This window comes from Botryllus schlosseri, chromosome 8, assembly GCF_051294905.1.
Source record: "Botryllus schlosseri isolate E-star chromosome 8, Bs_hap1, whole genome shotgun sequence".
In the NCBI taxonomy this organism is placed as follows: Eukaryota; Metazoa; Chordata; class Ascidiacea; order Stolidobranchia; family Styelidae; genus Botryllus; species Botryllus schlosseri.
In genome coordinates this window covers 2,945,595-2,968,558 of record NC_137243.1, presented here as the reverse complement: position 1 = coordinate 2,968,558, position 22,964 = coordinate 2,945,595, and the positions used below count along the sequence as shown (strand labels likewise).

At 40.2% G+C, this 22,964-nt stretch overlaps 3 protein-coding genes across 3 annotated transcripts; 1 reads left to right on the top strand and 2 right to left on the bottom strand.

The window, feature by feature from the left end:
• Positions 1 to 5,307: 5,307 nt before the first annotated feature.
• Positions 5,308 to 15,974, bottom strand: LOC145444927 (uncharacterized). Its single transcript, XM_080322988.1, has 5 exons — positions 15,343 to 15,974; positions 14,553 to 14,783; positions 13,547 to 13,789; positions 9,571 to 9,703; positions 5,308 to 6,838 (listed from the first exon to the last, which is right to left on the bottom strand). Exons 1-5 carry the CDS (start codon positions 15,410 to 15,412, stop codon positions 6,499 to 6,501), a joined length of 1,017 nt encoding a protein of 338 aa, XP_080179114.1. The 5' UTR covers positions 15,413 to 15,974; the 3' UTR covers positions 5,308 to 6,498.
• Positions 10,981 to 12,653, top strand: LOC145444926 (gap junction beta-2 protein-like). Its single transcript, XM_080322986.1, has one exon. The coding sequence runs from the start codon at positions 11,020 to 11,022 to the stop codon at positions 12,250 to 12,252; it is 1,233 nt and encodes a 410-aa protein (XP_080179112.1). The 5' UTR covers positions 10,981 to 11,019; the 3' UTR covers positions 12,253 to 12,653.
• Positions 15,975 to 16,864: 890 nt separating the features above from the next.
• LOC145444928 (uncharacterized) lies at positions 16,865 to 19,819 on the bottom strand. Its single transcript, XM_080322989.1, has one exon. It carries the CDS (start codon positions 18,244 to 18,246, stop codon positions 17,308 to 17,310), a length of 939 nt encoding a protein of 312 aa, XP_080179115.1. The 5' UTR covers positions 18,247 to 19,819; the 3' UTR covers positions 16,865 to 17,307.
• Between the last annotated feature and the right edge of the window lie 3,145 nt (positions 19,820 to 22,964).

The following is a 22,964-nucleotide window of genomic DNA, read 5'->3' as shown; positions in this document are numbered from 1 at the left end:
GACTTAAAACGCATTGTTAAGGGCGCGTTACGAGTATAGGGCTGGGCAAAATCGAGTACCTGAATGATTCGATTCTGAATCACGTATTTTGCTTCGACTCGGCTCGAGTATCAGTCAATATGACGTCATAACAGAATGTAATATGTCAAAGTTCAAATATGTAACTTTTATGCCACCACAAAGAATATAATGTTTGTTTCTGCTTTTCATCACTTTAAAGATACTTTGGTAATTTTTCAACCATACCGATTTCATTGAACTTTGTGACAATGTAGTGGGATGATCAGTACTTCGGAAATGTATTATTTCCAGCAACGTTCGTAGCTTTGTACTATATCTCTATGCGGCGACACGGCCGATCATGGTTTCAAGGCTTACTCAGTATAAAATGGTATTAAAACTTTAATTCTCGTTAGTAAATTAACTTTCAGTTGCGAGGAACGTATAATTTCAGTACTCGAAAAAAACGTCTTTTATTACTCGACTCGAATCAGTAAAATTAATACTCGATTCAGATTCGAATACTCGAATCATTGTGCCCAGCCCTAGTTACATGTTCCTGGCACCTGGTAGCATAATTACGCGCTCGTCTCACCAACAAAACGTAAACTCAAGAATGAAAGTTAAGCATTTATCGACGAATGGCTGCGAGAGTATCTTTTAGGTGCATATTCCATATATGCCGACATAATCAATTCGTCAACAGAGCGTTGTCTGCTTTCTCATGAACTCGCCAAGTACGACAAGAACATGTCAGAAAGTTAATTGTGATCTCAAATCAGTGTTGTCATTTGAATTTTACCAAATATACCAGAATCGCTGATGCCGCACCCTAAGAAAGGACAAAATTATGCGTTGTATCAAAGTAATTTCTGCTAAAGTCTTTTCAGAATATGATGCAACAAATAACGTCTCATTCACCAGTTGATTCACGGTTTCGTAACAATTAGGGCGTGGATCATAAAGTTGGCTTAACCTGGAGAATGATATAATCGTATGATTAAATGCTGTTAATCGTGGCGCATAAAGTTGGATACGGTTGTTTGCGAGGATTTGACTATCGGGCTATTGAATAATTCGAACAAAAACAGTCGACTGAGCGCATGAATATTAGCGGAATTTTGTACCCTCCCGGGTATGACATTTGCAATTCAGGTATACTTGGTATTAACAGCACGATAACGCCGGTTCAAGATGACACAGACCTTTTTGTACGCCTTCGGGTTCACGAGACAACAACGACACTTTGTTGACGAAATGATGATGATGTCTGCATCAGACATGGGGTAATCGCGATTAGTAATCGTAATCGATTACGACGATTACAGCATTCTCAAGTAATCGTAATCGCAATCGATTACATTCGAAAAAATTCCGAAGTAATCGTAATCGTAATCGACTACTTCCCATATCTAATCGATTTCTTTGTGAAAGAACGATTACTTTTTATTCATATAAGGACTGTGACATAAACTGAACATTAGTGAACAAGGAAGATGTAATATACCAGGTTCAAATGTCTGATTTTTAAATGCCATTGCTCATTATTACGTCAGAAGTAGCCTATTAGCTTTGCTAGTCATTGCATAAGAAGTATCCACAGTAAATAGATATTCGATGTACGTCACGTACATTCGTGTGATTGTAAGAACACCCGCCGTGTTGTATATCAGGTTATCAACACGTTTCACAAGCCATTAGCCCGCAGCAGGATAATTAATCACAACTCTACCAAATAACTTGTGTATTGATGTTTTGTTATACAAACGCAGTTTTACCGTTGCTGCTTGGCGAGCAGTAGACCTATGTAGTACGTGCGTACACCGGACAGAGATTTGAAATTTTGTACTCGTCAAATAAAACATTAAGGTTTCCATAACGAAGCAATAAAAATCAACAGCTGCTGATATATATCATAATCGAGCCGATTTTGCCGTTTCTCGTAGCGACAGCTTGCAGTACATTATCTGTATTAAGTTGATGACAGAATTTTATGTTCTGCTCATATGACTCTATGCGCCAATCGTTATTTCATAATTCTTTACTCAACATTGGGACCTGCCGCCATAGCCATGGGCTTATATATAATGTTAGCGTGGGTTGTAGCTAGAATCAGGACCAAAACAGCTATTCGTCCCAAAGTTCAAACGTTGGTCTTTGGTCCCATAGGGTGATAATTTCAAGTTGAAGACTGAATTTCGTCAATAATATTGGTAATAGCATTACAATATTATTAATTTTTAATCCTCTCTCTCTCTCTCTCTCTCTGCCCCCGATGGTCAGATTTACCTGTAGAGATGGGGGCACGTAATTCATAATTATAACGTCTGTTATCTTGTTATAATTACTTTAGTGTATGTTGTTAATTCGTGACTTCCGGTCAGTTATATTATCAAAAGATATTGTTGTATCCCTAACGTAGCAGACTAAAAGAAAAACTTTCGTGAGACGCACACACAAACTGTCATGTCTTTAATGCTATGTGGGTGTCCGGGTGGTATTTGCATTGTGGGCTCGGATTGGAAGGACCGGACCATTAGTCACGCCCAGCCAGCGCGGCTATTGATAATGGTCACATACCGTAGGTTTCGGCCTAGGTCTTTCTTTAGTAGCACACTTCGGGAAGTCACGTGTTGGTCGAAATTGCATATGTCTTTTGGTGTGTCGTGGCATGGTATTGACTGGAACCTAAATGCCTATTGCTATAAATTCGGGTTGCATTTAAAACAAAAATAAATTTAAAACGAGCATGTTTACAACATGGACATTGTTTAAAACATGTATTTTATTGTTTTGTTGTTGTTGTTGTTGTTGTTTACAGCCATGACGTCACGAATGTGGATTGACATTGACAATTGGAAATATAGGGTAAATATAGCTCCTTTGACGAAATATCTGTACTATGACTGTTGAACCGACTATTTTGAGGGATTCCAACCATCCCATATCGATGTACGTCGGCTAAATCGGGTGGTAATTGTGGAAAGGATTTACACAATTATGGCATAATTTTACAACTTGAAAAAACGCACTTTAGTTTTATTTTTTAAAGCCTTTGTTTAAAACACTGTTAACACATGTTTTAAACAATGTGTTTTAAACAACCATTTGTTTTAAATACAAGCCTACTATAAATTATGTATGCTTTTTTGTTGAGGGAGAGACATACGCATTCCAATATCAAGCTTATCTAGAGTGAATTTTCAAGTTAATCAAATCTCTCGAGAATACTCTATAAGTCTATAGTTTATGTTGGTTTACGAAATACTCTTGAGTCCCGTTCGAGCTCGCTCCCCACCCTATTGGGAAATTTGGGGTGCGGCAGTCATGGACCTGGCCAGAATGCAAATCGTTGGGTGCGATAAATCGTCTTGTATAAAAATGGCCAATGGGTACATTATGACGTAACAAGCAAATGACGCATCTTTTAGGAAGTTTGTTATCTCATTAGGCCTTTTCAGTGCAATCCATATATTGTCTTCCGATGCAACTTCTAAAATGCAAAATAAATGTAATCGTGAGTAATCGTGATTACTTTTCCAATGTAATCGTAATCGTAATCGACTACTTCCTGATTTTGCTGTAATCGTAATCGTAATCGTAATCGCGTCATTCGGAAGTAATCGTAATCGCAATCGATTACATTCATGAAGTAATCACCCCATGTCTGGTCTGCATATCGATGAGGAACTAAAAAGATTCTCTCGCAGCCATTCGTCGACTGACGGTCTCTGGTCGCTTTCAATTTCGTTTTGTAGTTATGCTTGATATTGCTAGCGCACGTAGGCTATACGGTCGTACGTGCGTGCGATCCGTGCCGGATACCAGAAAGGTACCACTAGTGACTAGTAGGCCCTACACATGCCTGTTATGGACCTACTAATTCAATTCAGGTAGAAGCGAGTTCAGCAATCGATTCTATAGACATAGAGTACAGAGCAATATCCAAACTATTCGGGGACTAAGTATAATTGCTTGACCATGAAACCAGCCTAGAATATAGTTGCGTGTGTCATGATCATATAATCACAATCATCAGTTCTGGTTCTATTACAATGCATCCTATTATTACGATGCATATCAATGCTGTTTGAGAATACCTGCTTTAGAGCAGAATGCCAATATAAGGTACGAAATGAAGGCCGTAAACAAGCAATGTTGTATATAGCAGCGACGAAGCAGATTATACAATGTACAAGATTGCATTACGTTGCAAAGAACCATAACTCGTTGATTGTTCGATTTATCGTTGCTACTGCGTCATGCATTGCTATACTACATCACAGGGAGTTAACGCTAGGGTTACCATACGCCTTCTTTTTTGAAAGGACGCCAAATGTCCTCTTTTTGAGATTTTGTCCTCTGTTTTGAGAATTTTGTTTAAATATACAGTAAAATTCAAATGAGATACAATAAATCAGCACTGAAGTAACGCTCCGGCGGCTATTTCGGGAGCTGAGTCGAAAAGTCGACCTTTTTTAGTCAACCAACCACAAAGTCACGGAAAATTTACCATTTTTCCGGATTTTACTCCAAAATTGTAAGTCGGAAAATTTTGGAAACGTGTGTTCTGTTCACATTTCCAAAATATGATAACCCTAGTTAAAGCTAAAGGTGTTGCGTTGATTCTAGAGCCCGGCCGATATTGGATTTTTGGGCCGATGCCGATTAAACCGATATCTAACACCTTCACCGACAACACCGATATATTTAGCCGATATTCAAATAAGGTGGAATATACTTCAAAAGGGGCATTTTCAAACCTTCCGAGCATTTATTTCAACAGCTTTACAGTCATGGTCATACTTGAACAGGAAATAAACTAGAAACGCTGCATCTGGACTCCTTGAAAGTGTAAAAGCTATATCAAATATAGCAATATTCCCAGTCTAGTGGTCAAAGATTACAGTTTTCTGGCTTCATACCATCATGTTATGGCGTCACAAGAATTGCCAATATTTTTCACCTCCTATGGCTGATACCGATCAATGTTTCAAAGTGCAGTATCGACTAGATATTATCGGCGAACCCAATAAATCACGTCATGACGTGACGTCATATCTTGAGATACGATTGCTGATATACAATGTTCTTTCCAATCCTCTACATAGTTGCAGACGATTACCCCTGACGAGTGTCAGCCGAAAATATTCGGGTTCATTTCATTGTATATTGAAGTTCTGTACCTCCAACAATAGCTCTTTAAATCATGAGGATAAAAATTAACTCAACTCTATGCGTTACGATTAGCCAGTTTCCTCAATACTGGATTATTCAATCCCGCGCGAATACTTAACGGACTTTAAGCAGTTTTATTAATGGGTTTATTCGCATGACCTCAAAGTGTCAGAGTAGAGATTAGATAACATCAATATGGGCTGCAACTAAATAACTTTTCAAATGTATAAATCCATCTTCAATTTCCATATTACCAATAATGCCGCTAATGAGATCAATTGCCTTGATCCTTCCCCCTAAAAACTCGATAAGCGTTATAGTTCACCTGTCATTATGCATTCAATACGCCGACATAATCTAATAAATCCAACTCTTGTCGTTGCGACGCATTTGTGAAAACTTACCACGCACGCACCGCTAATCGTAGATTTCACAATATTTTTTTGTTTCCCACCGGTGGGAGTGAATAAATAATTGCGCACTATTATTACAGTATTACGTAATCAAAAATCTGGTTCAAAAGCGAGTGTATAGTGGTAGCCTGTATAGGCCTTCATGTATATATTATATGTAAATGACAAATAACAGAACACGAGTTGGGGTAAAGCGTATGTGCCCACTCGATAGTTTTGAAGCATATTTCCAAGCCATCAGGCCGGAGCATTAAAAATATAGCTATGGATTTTGACCCCTTTTGGTGACAACAAGCGTCCATAACCTGGCCTTACGATCGTTTATTCTACCAACAAGCAATTTTCAATCGCGTAAAACATGCCGCATTCAGGTGTTAAGTCTGTTCATTCTGTTTTTGAGTAATAATTTTCGGTTGATTTGTGCGGATGAAATTTTTGGGAAAAATAAGTGCGAATGGTTCTCAAAAAGATTGAAAAGCACCGGTTTAAAACGTTGTTTGAACGTTTCGATCCGCTGTGTTCCTTGTTTGTTTGTGCTATTCATGGTGTTTGTCGACTGCTGTGATCGTTTAAACCAGGTCAATTTTCATTTTTATTCCGTATCTGCCGACTTGTAGCACGGCCCACTTCTAGGCTTTTATAAGACGGGTGTGATCGTAATGGCGAGGAGGAGCCTAGATAAACCTCTAACACTTGAGTAGAAATTTTGGAGTCAGACTGGTGTATACGAAACTGTATTCAACATTTCTGCTGCAATTTCATGTTATTTTGGACTACTATCTTTGTCAGAGCGTCGCAAATTGGCGGCGTTTTTAGCAGGCAAAATTATCAATTATAAACAAACGAACGACCGGCACTGCGGCACGAGTACAGTTAAAACACTGCACGATTTTCATTCATATCATCTCTAGCATGCTTCTTGCGGCGACTTGTTTTTCTTCCTGTTGATCTTGCTATAAATATATTCCGGTAGCGACCGATATTGTTGATTCTGAGCCGGACTCGTTTCTGGAGCTTCCGCTGTGCTGGGCTGGTGAGATAATTCTGCGTACGCGTGGGGTTCGTGGTTTGCACTCCACGCGCCGCTACCGATTTCTGCGTAAGCCGCTGTGGCAGACGTAATGGAATCCACGGAGAGTGTCGGCGGGATCGTGCGAGGAGACTCTATTCTGTCAGTATTTTGCGTGTTGTCTCCTTGGTGAACGTATGCCACCACGGTTGGGTTTTGGAATGAAGAATCCTGTTTTCTGTTGAGACATGAAAGTTTTTGAATACCAGCTATGCAGATTAAGTTGACTAAAATGGTATTCAATTTTTATGCCTATATCAGTGGTACTGAGCCGATGTTCCATGGTACACTAGGTGTTCCGTGAGCCTAGGGTTACCATACGTCCTCCTTTTTCAGGAAATTGAAAATGTCCTCCGATGACGCCTAAATATCCTTCTTTTTGGCAATTCCTCCTCCTTTACATATTTTACAGTTACGCTACTAATGACAGGGTCAACTGAAAATCGGCATAAATTACTCGAAATAGGTAATCTGGAGGTTCGGACGGGTCATTAGGGAGTCGAATCATAGTGATGACCGTTTTTTGTAGTCAACACCGTAAAAGTAGCGTAAAAGGGCGGGTAATTCGGGATGCGAGACAAAATGATGAGATATTTTTAGTCAACACAGCAAGATTTCCGGTAAATATTTCAAAATCAGCTGTTTTCAATTTCCTAACACTAAGTGTCCCCCTTTCCGGATTCCAAAATATGGTAACCATACGTGAGCCAGTCTCTGGGGCTCCGCGGACGGCAATACAAAGACACGCTCAACTAATGCCTTGGCCCTCATAGTTTGCATCTAATTAAAGCCGATCAGTAGTCGAATTGTGACTGTTTTGATGGTAAATCGTGTGCATTGGCGTATAATATACACACGGCACTTGGCAGGTTAGGGTTTGAAATCGAAAACCTGTCCTTCTGCAATTTATATTGTATCTCCAATATCTGTCAGCTCATTTGTAATTAAGCAATTAATGTCAAACTGTTGCGCTTGGACAGAACAATACGTTGACAGTCTTCAAGGTAATATCTGCATATCTGAACTGGTATGTGAAAGGAAGCAGAAGAAGTTCCACTCATTTCCAATAGATATTCAACATAAGGTTTTCGTTATGCGTGAAAACTACATTTTCATGGTTCTCTTCTTTAAGCGCTCTGATAACGCACTGTTCATGTGCTCATTCTATGCACCAGTACTCTACAGTAATATATTAGATGTGCAGTTAGACGTGTATTTTGGTATAGATTTTTGTTTCTATGACTAGGTGAAAATTTTGAGTTCCGCGAAGGCTTCCAGATTAGCGTGATTATTCCGCAAGTAAGTCAAGATTAAGAACCACTGGCTTAAACCATGGATTTTGCTATATACCATTACGCAGAGGTAGTCAAAGTGGTCATCGTTACTAGAAATAATGCAGTAAATTTCTATGCTCGATTACGTGTTGTAACAAGTAGAATTATCGAATTTCAAAACATGACAAACCTAATTCAAATGGAAATACAGAATGAAAGATCTGTGGGATCGCATACATTTATCAATCAATCAGAGATGGCTATCAGAGGTGTTCAAACTATTCATTATTGTTGTTAGTCAAGTAAAAGTATAATGTCGTAAATTCTACTCAAGTATAAGTATAAGTAGCGATTCCCATGTAAGTAGAAAAGCAAGTTTGCCCGTCGCCTTGAAAACTGAAAACTATCAAGTAGAAATAATCTCTAAACCAGGGATGGCCAACCTTCTTGCTCTTTACGACCGCATTTCAATTACTTCTATGTAGCCTACGGCCACATTCCACGGCAGATCCGTAATGAAATAACTGGACGCCAAACACCCATGTCAAACTGTTCATGTCCATTTTCGGTTTTCATATCGGCTTACTGTACGTACCGAATGGCGAGTGGTGTCATGTTATGAATATTTACTGCTAGGGTTGCATTTAAAACAAATGGTTGTTTAAAATACTTTGTTTGAAACATGTTTTAAACAGTGTTGTAAACAAAGGCTTTTTTGAAAAATGCTTTTTCAAGTTGTACAATTATGCTATAGTTATGTAAATTCTTTCCAAAAACATGTTGTATGAGCCTACGGACAATTACCCACCCTCCTATTAAGCCGACGTATTCGATATGGGATGGTTGGGACCCTCAGAATAGTCGTTTCAACAGCTATAGTACGTAGATATTTCGTCAAAGGGCCTATATTTACCCTATATTTTCAATCGTGAATATCAATCCAATATGAAGTCACAATCGAATATTCGTGATATCATATAGCTTTAAAAAAAAAACAATAAAAAACATGTTTTAAACATGTTTGTTTTAAATGCAACCTTAGTTATTGGGATTCGCTATGGTCGCACGAAGCGCGAAATATTTTCAGATTCAGGATTTATTAAAATATCTCAAAAATTCGGGAGCCAATTCGTAAATTAGATATCCATGTCGACGGCCGCCAACACATAATAATTGAATTGCGTGTCGACGGCAGCACATTTCCTTCTACGGTCTCACGTTAGCCCCCCCCCCCCTCGCTCTAAACCATAACCCTTTGCGAAAGTATAGTGTATGCTGCGAAAATCTACTTGAAGTAGAAGTAGAAGTGCTTTTTTACTGACCACCTCTGATGGCTAAACATTTGAAATTGCAGAATGCATATTTGCGACTAACGCAAAATTACTAAAGACTCTACAATGTAGAGTCTACATCTTTACGAAAATATATTCAATTACCATGATACACGGGCTATTTCTCGTGGTTTTGTGACAATTTCACTCATACAAGTGATTGAAACTTAACCCAAAACTATTCTTGGGTAGTATGGCGCGAGTAGTTTTCCCTATTCGAAAAGTTTTGACCTGCATTCCGCACGCGAAGTAAGCATCGCTTCGAAAATGAACAATCAAAAAGCGCCGGCCGGAAATAAACTCACTTTTTTCTTAGAAGCATCAGTTTCGAAATACTGCACACCAGGCAGACGAACAGGATCACGATGATGGCAATCAGGGCGATGGACACAGATTTCGACATGTTCAGCATCGTGGGTGCTGCTCTGTCGTTTGTATCTGCAATAAATAATCGAAGTATATACAATGGGACACTGGAAAACATTCGACCCATGGCACTCAGTAGACCGCATCATTCTTTTATCCCAACTGATTCAGATTGGTATTGTGAATAAACGGTTTTTATTCGCCCCCTTTGTAACGATACACTACGCAAAGGCCCATTGCAAGTAACTTGAGTACATTACCATCGCGTGTAGGCTATATAAGGGCTGATTATATTGAGCCAGGGTATCGACTAGGCGATGGTGCTTAATTGCTTGTATCTTCCAAAACCATAGTGCTTATCAAGTTTACGGCTTCAACATAGACGATATTGATAGCCGCTAGTCAGTTCAATCGCCAGTTAGACAAATTCGTCACCAAGTCCTGCAGTCCATTGTGAAATGGCGTCGAAGCCAAATACATTACGGCAAACAGGAAAGATTGTCTAATGTCTGTTTACGAATCTGAATGTCTTTCAAGTATTGAAATAATGAATTGGTTCAAGATATAGTTCTTAACTGGACCCATTTTCGGCTGCATCGAAACTAGTACTGGTTAGTACAGGGTCCAGTTACAAAAGTTTAATATTTGCTCAGATCCACTAGTTTTTGTTTGTTTTTGGGTACTCATGGTGTTTGTCGACTACTATGGTCAATGGTCATTTACACGAGGCCGATATTTTTTTTTATTTTCCGTAACTGCCGATTTATAGCACGGCCACCGCTGACGCGGATGAGGTGGCGAGGAGGAGCCTAGGTAAACCTCCAACACTTAAGTGTCGGAATTCGGAAGTCGACCCCGGTCGGACTCGAACCCGCACCCATTGGTGTTGCAGCCGAGGATTATACCACTGCGCTATCTCGCCACACTATCCACTATTATAACTCTCATGAAATAATTTACAGTCAAACGCAATATGCGGTATGACTATATACAAAATCCGGTAAAGGGTACTAGCAAAGGAAATAAGCCAAATGCACTTATTCTTCGGTTAGTAACAGGTAGTGGTACAATTTGCATTTTTGGCACATTTTTTTGCAAATCAGCGATAATGGATTCGGTTTTGTTAGAAAAGTAACTAAACACTCAGACGGATAAGGTACGGACTCAAGCCTTATAAGGTACGCATTCGGATCGAGGTCCACCAATTGAGTTTCCCTGGCTTCGTGGATCCGGAATAGCTATTCTACTAACCGCGGGCGTCATACTTCCGGGCGCAGCAATGTCAAGTTTGCTAAATCTCAAAAACATGCGGCAATTGATATTTTGCAGGTCCATATTGTACGTGTAATTTATAGTATACACTGTAAAGTCGTGAATATCATAACGCAATGCGTTCGAGAGTTTCAGGATTTGAAAGGATAGTCGTGGATATTACTCGTTACAGCACCAGTCCCGGAAAGCTATGGTACATCCTCGTCATCCTATTCAGGTTGTTGGTCATTGCTACTGTGAGCCAGTCGGTCTACAACGACGAACAGTCTGCGTTTCGCTGTCGCACGAACGTGATAGGATGCGAGAACGCGTGTTTCAACCAATTTTCCAAAATATCTCACGTACGATTTTGGGCTCTTCAACTTCTAGTGGTCACCGCGCCTTCGATAGTGTTTTACATGTATACCATTAACGTTCGCGCCGAAAAGCAGCGACGGCTTGTGAAAAGGAAACGAGCTCAGACTTATAATCGAAGTAACACAAGCAGTACAGATGAATTATATCCGAACGCGGACAAAGTAGTCAAATCTGATAGAAAGAGAAGCATGCTGGCTCGAATAAGACACAGACTAACGAATAGAATACAACACAAAACCAATACCGACACAAAGTCGTCGAAAGTGACCACCAAGCGTGATATTCAAATCTCCTACCTGGTCAACGTATTTCTAAGAATTGCACTGGAGGCTGTGTCACTGTATATAGGATACAGCCTGCTTCACGAGAGCGATGCTCAACCCTCATTCAACCCTATAAACTACATACTCTACTCAGTACCGGAGGTGTATACATGCGGCGGCGAAAACATCCGCTGGGCCTGTGCTCAGCGCGCGGGAAACAGCGACCTCGCCGACCACGTCTTTTGCTGGGTGTCTAGATCTCGGGAAAAGACTATATTTTTATGGTACATGAACGCGTTGAGCCTTTTGTGCTGTATATTGTCGATAATAGAATTTGTACAACTAGCGTTTTGCTACGGTATTCACGGCTTGCGAAGTACGCCCAACACTTCGAAGCAGTGCGCTATCCCGACTTGGTATGATGAAGCACAGTTCGTGAATGAACCTAGACCGGTAGAGGTATGCTTTAATCCCGACGATGAGTATCAGAAGAGCAACTACAGCCATACCGGAAGCTCACGGCACTCTTATCGGTCTAAAACGCGGAAGCAACCTGCTAGAATTCCTATAATTACCACTGTCTCTGAAGACAAATTGACAACATCAAGTAATCGCACAAAAGATAACTACAGGACATCTGCGGAAATCTTCCAAGATAGCGAAAACTATCAACATTCTCAGCGTTCATTTCGCAACTCTAACTCTAAAAGATACGACCATCGCACATAGAGGCATATGCGGTAAGGCAACACTGTTATTATATGGGGCGGTTGCATAGATTGCGAGGAAAAAATGATTCGTCGGGAGCCGTGAACGAAGATAATGGGATCCACGATCGACAACACAGCGTGAAGTGAATACACTTGTAGGAAAAAGAATGTGTGTTCACACCCAAAAGGTAGTCCACAAAAACTGAACCTACATCGTAATGTTGAAACCCCATTCTGCAATATTTCACCCGACTTGTTTGAGACTGAACAACATTTCTTTATTTGTGTGCTTCAATTTAATTGTCGCGCGGTTTGAGCCAATCATCATTATCAATCGGCGTTTTTCTTTCTCTGTATTTACTCAAGCGCTAGCTCACATATTTTGGTTACTTTGCGGAAGAAACGGTTCTGATTAATTGAGGGCGTAATTGCAAAGCACTGCTACGTTCCTTCATACTCCTTTTGCACTCACTCAAAGCATCATTTGGATAAAAAATGTTGTGTTCGGGCTATACCGCGGTATAATTCTGAGGTGTATTGAGTTTTCATGTACCGCCTTTTAGGTGCGAATACACATTCTTTTCGCTTAGCGTGTTACGTGGCGAATCGAATTATCGCTGATGGTTGACGCAACCGGACGGATTATGACGCAATGTGACGTTTGTTGATCAACTCAATCCGTGATCGGTCTACGTTTCAACAGTATATGCTTTGTAACGGATGACGCTGGTCAATGCCACTTTCATTTAGCTACCATTATACCTTCAACAACTTAACAACTATGTTACGCACTGTGGTATTTGTACTAACGTGGTCAAAGTAGTCATTATTGCTACTCAGGTGAACGTAACGTCAATCACATGTAGAAGTAGCGGCATGTCGAAACTACTTGAGGTAGGGAGTAGGAGAATGAAAAGTACTCAAGTACGTACTACCAGACAGTAGATTTGATCTAGGAGTCACAAACATTTAACAGTGATCCGGAGGTGGCTATTTTATTGAATTGCAGGATGAATCTTCAGGACTGAGGTAAAAATTGACTAATGACATTAAAACGAGCTAGAATCTTCGAAAATATATTCAGTTGCCGTGATACAGTGGCTATTCCAACGGTTCTCATGAAAATTTTACTCCTAAATTGATGCAGACTCATGCAATAACGACTTCCGACTTTTCAAAATCCATATCGGAAAAAAGTAAATAGTTTGCCTAATCACTGTGAAGTAGGCTATACGAAGGGCATAAGTCAGAAAAAAGGACGAATTTAAGAAAATACGGACAATGTGATTTTATAAGACGTAACATATCCTTACCGATTCCCTCGCGTCGAGTACAGTTGTAAATGCTGTATAACACGCTGAATGTGACGGTTTTGCCCGCAGCGTTGGCAGTCGTGTATCTGAGTGTGGTATCACCGCGGCCGCGCCTGTTATGTATGCGGTTTTCTTGACATTGCGCCAGCAGCTGTGACGTCATATCCTGCATTGAACAGCTCGAATTCTCGTGGACGAATGTTCGACAAAGTTTCGAAGCTGTGCATACTCGAGATTGCGATTCTGTAGTCATAATTATATTGGATATCTTCAAATTTGACAATACCAATCGGGAGTTGAAATTCATTATTTGACAGGTCTTCGATTCATTTTTCTATTTATGCAGGCTTACCATATTTTCAACACCCCAAAATAGGACATTTTTGCTGGCAAATAAAACGAAAGTAAAATTATTACGTTTGAATTTGATGATGTTGGACATTTCCTTGGTATATAGTTTCAGGCAAAAGTTACAGATACAAAACAGCAATGCGGTTTCCTTCGCTTTTTCCAAAAAGGAATTATCCCTTTAACGAGTTTATGAAATTGATTACACGAAATATCATTGAAAGGCTGTACAGTGTACAACTATCAAGACTCTCCAAACTGATCCAACTAATAGGTCTGAGTTCGAAATTGCGACGGATACCCGCATGCAGAAAGGCCCAGATGTCGAAGAGAACGTCGAATAATGTTTGCTATAACAATCAACGAGGTAGCGGTGGTAGGGTAATTTGTTGGAAAACCTTTTTAACCACCAATTTAGAATGCTTCATGTCAGTAATTCTTTTGGATATAAATACGTCTCGCCTAAAGCGTTATTGAAAGTACATGCAACTAACTCGAAATGCTAGTACATGCAACTAACTCGAAATGCTAACAAAGATAATGAATGGGGGTGTTTGAGCATCCGCGGTGGACAACGGAGGAGATATAGTTAGCCTAATTTATGATGCATAACATTACAAATCCGCAATTCTTGTGGTAAATTTGATTCGCGCCACACCTGGAAAAATGATCCTCCCAGAACACCGTCCCTTGACTCCGTATGTCATATCAGCTTGGTCGATGTAAAATACAACGGCTTGGGATGTGGTCATAGCCGGGAGCTTCCACTCGCATCTTCGCGTTTCGTTTGAAGATTTGAAATCGATCTGGCCATTCGTGTCAAGTAATTGGAGTGGTTGGGCTTTCATGGATTTCGAGCATTGCGCGTTTGAATATCCAAACAAAACAGCTGCCGTACAATGAATACGGTAAATTTTCTGCATAATCATGAATGTTTATATGGATAATTTAGGTTACTTGGGATAAAATTGTACCAATGAAACTTGGATTTATAAATTTACATGAAAATGTTAACGAACTCCATATTTGGTGATGTTATATTGACGAGCATGGTTGCCATAAAAGTCGTGCACCGCTAGAATTGTCCAAACCGCATTGTTGATAGACATCGGGGTTTGGGCGTGCACACTGCACAGTGCATGTTGCAATGTGATTGATGATTAATTGATTGTGCTAGACAGCAATCCTTAGTGTTCTCTTGGCCTTGAGTTTTCTTTGTTTTCTGCTGCTGAGCAACTTGCGTTCCCACTTGGTAGTTGTAGAGTATAGGCTATTTCTGACAGCCCATGATGTAGCGTTGTAGCTTATATGTCTTGAGCTACACTACTGATGTAATATTAGTGTCTGCGAGATGTGTGCTCAAATGATCATGCTGAGAATTACCGATGGGGGGAAAGGGTCTAATTATAGCATTAACTTAGGTAAAACATTGTCATACCCCGTCATACCTTTCATTGCCATCAGCAATGCTATTTTAGGCCATTCATTCCAGCTGAAAGTTCCGTGCGTTGCCATCATGTAACCCGATTCGCATAGGCATCCCTCTGGGATTAATCCTACATCGCGAAAATAACACAAATGTGGTCATTATTTGCGATGTGCTCACTGGTCACATATCGTTAACGTGTTAATTGTGTACGTGAACGATCTAACCGTCGCACACAGACTGAAGCAGTGTGAAATAAATAAGCTACCTCGTACAAATGGCTTCGAAAACTGGAGTTTATATTATTCGGAAATTGATTGCTGCTGCTGATAAAAGGAACAATGTCATTCCAGAGCAGCGTCTTCAATTTGGCTTCAAGTCGAAATGACAGCCTGACGGGAATTTGCTATTGTATATTCACGGCATCTTTACGTGCTTCCGGTATCGGTATACAAAAGCTCGATGTGCTAAGTTTGATGAACGTATTACCAATTTTTTCAGTCTTTATTTTCGTGCAGTAATTGCTAAGAGTCATACATCGAGAGCTTATACAGTAAAATTCAACATGCCGGCAGCAGTTATACCCTCGCGACAATTCACAGACAGAAATAGTAGCGCTGACTTGTGACTACATACAACGCCTTCTGTAGTCAGTACGAAGGTTTCAAATTCCATCAGTCTACTACGAAGTACGAACTCGACTAATCGCGTATAAAGATATAACCCTATAACGTTGCCGCAACATTTCCCCGTGAACTCCTAAACTCCTGTATACGCTACTAAATTCCCAACTACTATATCTCCCAATTATACCATGCACGACTTGAGAGGTTCGATTTCTTGGACCAGCGTCAAGTAAAGAAGAATTTCTCTCTGACTGTAACCAAAATGCAGACACCGTACCTGAGATGGACTTTCCGCCATACAAACGTGAGAAAATACCGTATAGACATAGGGATATATATATATATTTAGTATACACGTGATGTCACCGACCACAGCACGGATAATTGCTTGCAGATGACAATATTATGTGCTGCAATGACATGCGATGTGCGTTCATATGTGTTTTGGCAAAATAGTTTATTTATTTGCGCCATGCTTGTCTAGTGGAATAACTGGCTATTTCAATACATAGGAGAATATGTTGTACCGGCGTTAGGTATTCATCATTGGGTCATAAGCCGTGCGTTCAAATCGTGACGTTAATTAAACATAGTTCCATTTTCCATGACCTGATTTTCAGCTGAATATAAGTGTATAGACCGATCAGAAATTATAACATATTTTGAACCGAGAATACTGGATCTGAAAACAAATGGATTCGAGCATAGCCGATACAGTTAATAAACCAAGAACCATCTAATATGACCTTCACTATATGCATTGCCTACTGAGTATTGGCTAATTCTACAAAACGGAATGTTTTATTTAAACCAGAATCGCAAATTGCACTATACGGATCATCAAGCTATTAAAATGTTAGTAAACGTTTTAGCACTCAAGATTTTATGGTATATCTAATATTTGTAAAAGCAGACAACTGAAATACATATATTTATTTACACACTGTATAGACGGAAATCTTCATTCATGCAGCCTATTAATAATTCTCATTCTTTAAAACAAGACAAAAATGCGATACAATGAAAAGATAGGAAAGAGTTAGAACAATTTGCAGTATAGTCTTTCAATCAGACAACCGCCTTGGCCTAAAACATGCAAATAAGAGGCATCAAAATGAATACGGTAGGTGCCGGTAGATATATCAAATCGTGGTCCGGTAATCTCGAGCGTTGGCTATTATTCAATGCTGCTTGAACTGAACTTGCATGTGGACAGTGCACACTGTCTTAGTAGTATATCATTATATTAATGCCACCATTCGATCTTATTTGAGTCATCACTAATTAAATTTTTTGACCGAGATCGCAATGATTTGTTCTGTATGTCTAATAGTTTTATGTAACTACATCCAGGTTATCCATCACAATCTCGAAAATGGCGCTTTCAAAATACTTCCGAAGTCTTTGAATGTCATCAACATGGCTATCTGATTTACGAGAATGTCTACTTCGTAAATTGTGTACGAGCTCGCCAATGTGACAAAACGGTCCGGTGTCGTGGCAAGAATGATTAATAGAACTATATCTGTAAATGTGATGAAAAACGTGGCGGCTAGGCATCTGCGAATCAACGCCAATATCGTGCAATTCGTGGCATCTTGCATTTCAAGTCCGCGAATCTTGAACAATGGATACAGAAATTGAACGGAAAATGCCAACTGGCTCGTTATGCCGTATGCAAGCACGATAGTAGGAATTGCGATGGTAAGGTGCGAAAATGCATTGCTACGAATCGGCAAGCAATCCTTCCTTGATTCCATCGCAAAGACCGGTATGACACTGAACAAGATCATGCAGGCATCGAAAACCATATGGAGCTTGTTGCAAATCTGGCATGACTTCTCTCTCAATTGATTCAACGCGGGATTGCTATTTATGATTACTTGTCTGTGACGCAAGAAACCGTAAATAGAGTATTTAGCAATGGCCGTGAATGCCCCGGCGAGATCAGCGGTGACTTCGCACAGTTGAACATCACGAGTCTTCCATTGCGCGATAGCAACGAGCTGTACGATGCACGATGGTATCCCGGAGGCTATGGTTGCGACACAACTGATAAAAATGTTTCTAGCGTCTTTCGAAGCCATACATTTCTTCTTTCTTTTTCCGTGAATCAGCAAGCATACGAAAAAGTAGGTGTCGATGACCAGGATCGTTGGGACAACGGCGTTGAAAATCAGCACTTGTTTCACAAGCAATAGCGTATGATTGCCGCTCGTGTTGATGCTATTGCCTTTGAAGCTGGTATTCTGATTTGAAAAAGTCGTGTTTTCTGCTGTTAGATTCCAATTCTGTTCCATTAAGAATATCAGGCCACTTCGTGGATATGTACTAGCCCTGCTTCAGTTGTGATTGAAAACTCCAACAGATCCCATAATACTGCTTTAATACAGGCTTCATTTTGTCATAGCGTAAGTAACAGTAGAAAATGTTTTGTATGGTGATGTAATCAGACGATTCTCTCGTGAATGCGCAGGGGAGCATTTGGACAGCTATAAACAATTCTAGTAGTCAAATTAGAATGGTTTGAGCGAAATGCCAGTGATCTCTTTCTAATCTAATCTGTGAAATGTGTTCACGCTCTCATTTTAACCCTAATCTAATTTCTGGTCTAACGAAAATGCCACAGAAGTACTGTATAGTGCGAAATGAGCCAAGCTTGCTGCAGAGACATTTGCCTTTCTCGTTCTTATTAAAACGAATTCTGATTTGATATGTACTAAGTTTTAGCGAATTCAGTTATTCTAACTATTATCAAATTTGGAAAAAATTGTGTAGCTATAATTCTAAATCTAATATTATTTGGAAAAGCTAATGTCCATTCTGCAGGGGTTCAATATAATTCTTAATCTGTTTGGGCTAACTACATATATGTAGAGTATGTCTTTGATCCGGTTTTACCTCAAATTACACATAAGATGTTTCATATGATTACAGCTAGCAGGTTCTGTATTACAGGTTCTGTATATCACATATATTGGTATGAGATGCGTGCGACATATCGCCGGGAAACTCAGTAATTACTGCGAGACTGATGCTGAAATGAATCCCGCCCTCGATATATTGAAATTTAAGTGGGTATAGCGTTAGGTGTGCTGGGTTTTAATACACGGTCATGCAAATCCCAGCGAAACATATTCGTTATGCTCTGAAGTGATGTAAGTTCCAAGACTTCTGAAGCGTAAATGTATGCAGCAGGCATGCCTCTTCAATTGTGCGACAGTAACAGAACACAAACACCTGTCTAAGCTTGCTCCGGTGCGCTAACTTTCTATGGGCGAACTTGTTGCAAGGAAATATCCTCATCGAAATAAACCAGTAATGGCGATAGTCGATAAGTCACTTCGAAGCTATTCAGCGCTGTCGAATTATCCTAGTCCTAAATATTATTCCAAAGCATAGCTCAATGAGAATGACTCTTTGCGACGTAATAATCAAGACTTCACAACAGTCGAGCTGCACCACTGTCATTCAAGGCCGTCGTGACTCTGCTATTGCTGTATTTGTATAAAATAGTGGAATTGATATATTTTAACGGACAACAGCGCCTGCTTCGTGGACAATGGACCTTGTCATGTTACCCCCGTAATATATGTCTTTGAAATAGTAGTGTACCAACAAGCATGATGTTTAACAAAATCAGGATTCCTGAAAACCCCAGATCCGGTTGGAAAACCCCATTCGTGTGATGTCTTTGTGTATGCCTATCGCGGCTAAGTTATACGGCAATTACGATCAATACCACAGAGAGGTTACTTCCGTTAAACACATGACTAATACTATCAGCAGCGATGCGAACGGTTCATTGGATCATTAACGAACCAAGTGCTTTTCGCATCAAACACGTACAGAAAACCAGCAAAGTTATACAATGGACGCAATATGTAAGGCGGCATACGTGCGATAAGTTGAGACGTCACATCATCTTATGTATGACATGACTCGAAACATGAACTTCCATAAGGGATTCCGGGTTGACAGAGATATTTAGAAATCAAAGGACACGGGAAATAAAAATCGGTCACGTAATTTTGTGGCAGGAAGGGCACCTTTCGTAAATTGGCACGCAAACTATAATGCGCATCACTGATTCGTTGTGGAAACCCTAATCGCGAAAAGCCAAATGACAAAGAAGTATATATGCGTTGTAATCGCAGTCAATGATTCACATTATTGCCGGATCCAGACTTCCTGTGTCACTTCGTGATTGCATATCGCCGAACTATTGCCTATCCAATGTCGGGCCAGACTAAGGATTTATTTGCGCACTATCCAAAAGTAATCTTATTTCGATTTGTCGTTTTACTTGAAACAGTAAGTGATTTGTGTGGCACATCTTGAACAATGTTCAACTAGACTAGAGCGTGGTAGTTATTTTGCAGTTATTTTGCATGCTTACTCCACCCGCTGGGCTACCATACGTCCTCCTTTAGGAGGATTTGCCTCCTTTTCCAGGTTTTTAAAAATGTCCTCAGAGCACGCCTAAATGTCCTCCTTTCTGGGAAGTCGTCCTTCTTTACAGCTTTTAGAGCTAGGATAGTAGACAGATACGCGTGGAAATGGACATAAATGACGCTAAATAGGAAATACGTGGTTCGAACGAGAGTGACGACCTCTTTTTTCAGTCAACCAACGTAAAGTGTGAAAGAAAAACAGTATTTTTGGAGTTTAGCCGTTTTTTTTAGTCAACCAACCACAAAGTCGGAGAAAATGTACCATTTCCTCAATTTTCCTCCACAGTTCTAGGTCTGAAAATTTTGAAAAAGTGTCTTCCTTTCCCGATTCCAAAATATGGTAGTTGGTAACCCTATCCACTGGTCACTCCTTTTTAGGGCTGGGCACAAGGATACGAGTACTCGAATCTGAATCGAGTATTAATTTTAATGATTCGAGTCGAGTAGTAAAAGACGATATTTTCGAGTACTGAAATTATACTCTCCTCGCCACTGCAAGGTAATTTATCAGCGATAATTGTAGTTTCTATACTAAATTTCACTGTCGATCGAAGCCTTGAAACCTTGACTGGCCGTATCGTAGAATACGAAACACAAACATATAGTACAAAGCTACGAACGTTACTGGAAATGACTCATTTCCAAAGTCATGATCATCCCACAACTCTGTCACCAAGTGCAATGAAAGCGGCGGTCGAAAAATACCAAATTATCTTTCATGTGATGGATAGCAGGAATAATAGTCTTTGTGGTCGCATAAAAGGAATATATTTGAACTTTGACATATCACATTCTGTTGTGACGTCATAATGAGTGATACTCGATTACTCGACTTGACTCGAAGCATTTTACGTGATTCAGAATCGAATCACTCAGGTACTCGATTTTGCCCAGCCCTACAGTCCTTTTACATTTCTGCGAGCTTCCAACTGCCACCTAACGGCCAAGGTTTCAGTTGACACGAAATAAAATTTTTGGCCCGTAGGTTAAAACATTATAATCGTGTTCACCAGGGCTTTGGAGCAGTCGTAAATTTTAAACTGCTCCAGCTCCGGCTCCGGAGCTCTCTTCTATCATAAATTATCTCCGGCCCCAGCTCCGAAGTACTTTGATACCACTGCTCCGGCTCTAGCTCCGGCAACTATGGTTCGGTCATAGTGTCCTATATGGTGTAGGCACAGGCAAATCTCACGCCTCAGTGAAATTGTATCACGTCACAATTTCCATTTGGCTACAGGCAATTTGATGGTTATTTTCGACCGGCTTGCCGAGCATTAAATTTGGTAAAACGAGTATCAATCGAAAGCTGACTCTGCACTAGCTGATTACGAAAATATAAATTTTATTCCGCTCGTGGCCCTGGAACTCCCACAATCAGCCTCGAATTTTTCATTGTTATGGAGATTGGCAACGGGCAACGGCCCGCGAGGCAATTTGCCTTGACGCCCAAGAAATACTGCAAAGTGTCTCGTACTTCATATGTTCTTTCCCGCAGTAAATCAGAAAAAATGACCCGCGTATATCTGGGTGACGATCTTTCTAGTCAGCTGGTAGCCTTTATCATTACCATATAAACGCATGTCATTACGAGTTACCGGCAAGTTGATGATGTTTTTGTAATCACCAGGCCCCCTGCCTATGACTGACATGAAGTGTGTCACCCGATCCTACATACTTCTAATTTGGGCGCTTCCCAAAATTTGTTCATCTCTGAGTGTAAGCAGTATAGCCTACTATAGAAAGCATCAAATCATAACATTATTATATACGTAACACTCAGTGGCGGCTCGTCCTATAGGGCAACTGGGGCATTGCCCCACCTAATATTCTGTTCAATAACAATTCTTTACCCATTTATAGACGCACACCAATCTATATATACCGAAATCACAGCGAAAATCATATTCTTCTTGTCCTTTCGCTTGTAAATGCCCATATATAGCGAAGTCTCTGCGAAAATCGAATTCTCGTCTTGTTTTCGCTTTGCGAATGCCTAGCCGGGGCATGCCCCGGTAGCGCTCATAACAAGCTTTCACTGTCTATTCTCTCAAAGCCGCGCACAATAAAGAAACGGTGATTTACTCTCTCCTATTCGTAAAATGGCCGAGCAAGCGGGGCAAATATGCCTGGTCGCCCCTAAGGTGTGATGTAACAATCATATCTATATCTGAACTCGATTACCGTAATACGCGTTTAGTCGACCTTTGCTGGTATAGGTCGATTTTGATGGTGTTTCACACCATGAAAACTCTTGAAACTTGGTTTGTCATGTCGTGATGGTGGTATTTAACACTGCCCCAAGTTTCAGGGTTTCTACTTGAAGTTTAGGGTAGTAATTCCGTTTCCGAAGTTGAGTGTGTGCTGATCCGTCATGTATCGCAAACAGATTTTACTCAAAAGCCGGTATTGGTATCCATTGATTTTGACGATGTTCAATACTGAGATCGGTTATGAAATTTGGCACGGTAAGTCTTAATGTTAGTATCGAACGCTGTACCAAGTTTCAAGTTTGTCACTGAACTGTGTTAGTGGTAATTTCGTTTCCTAATTCGAGTGAGAGCTGA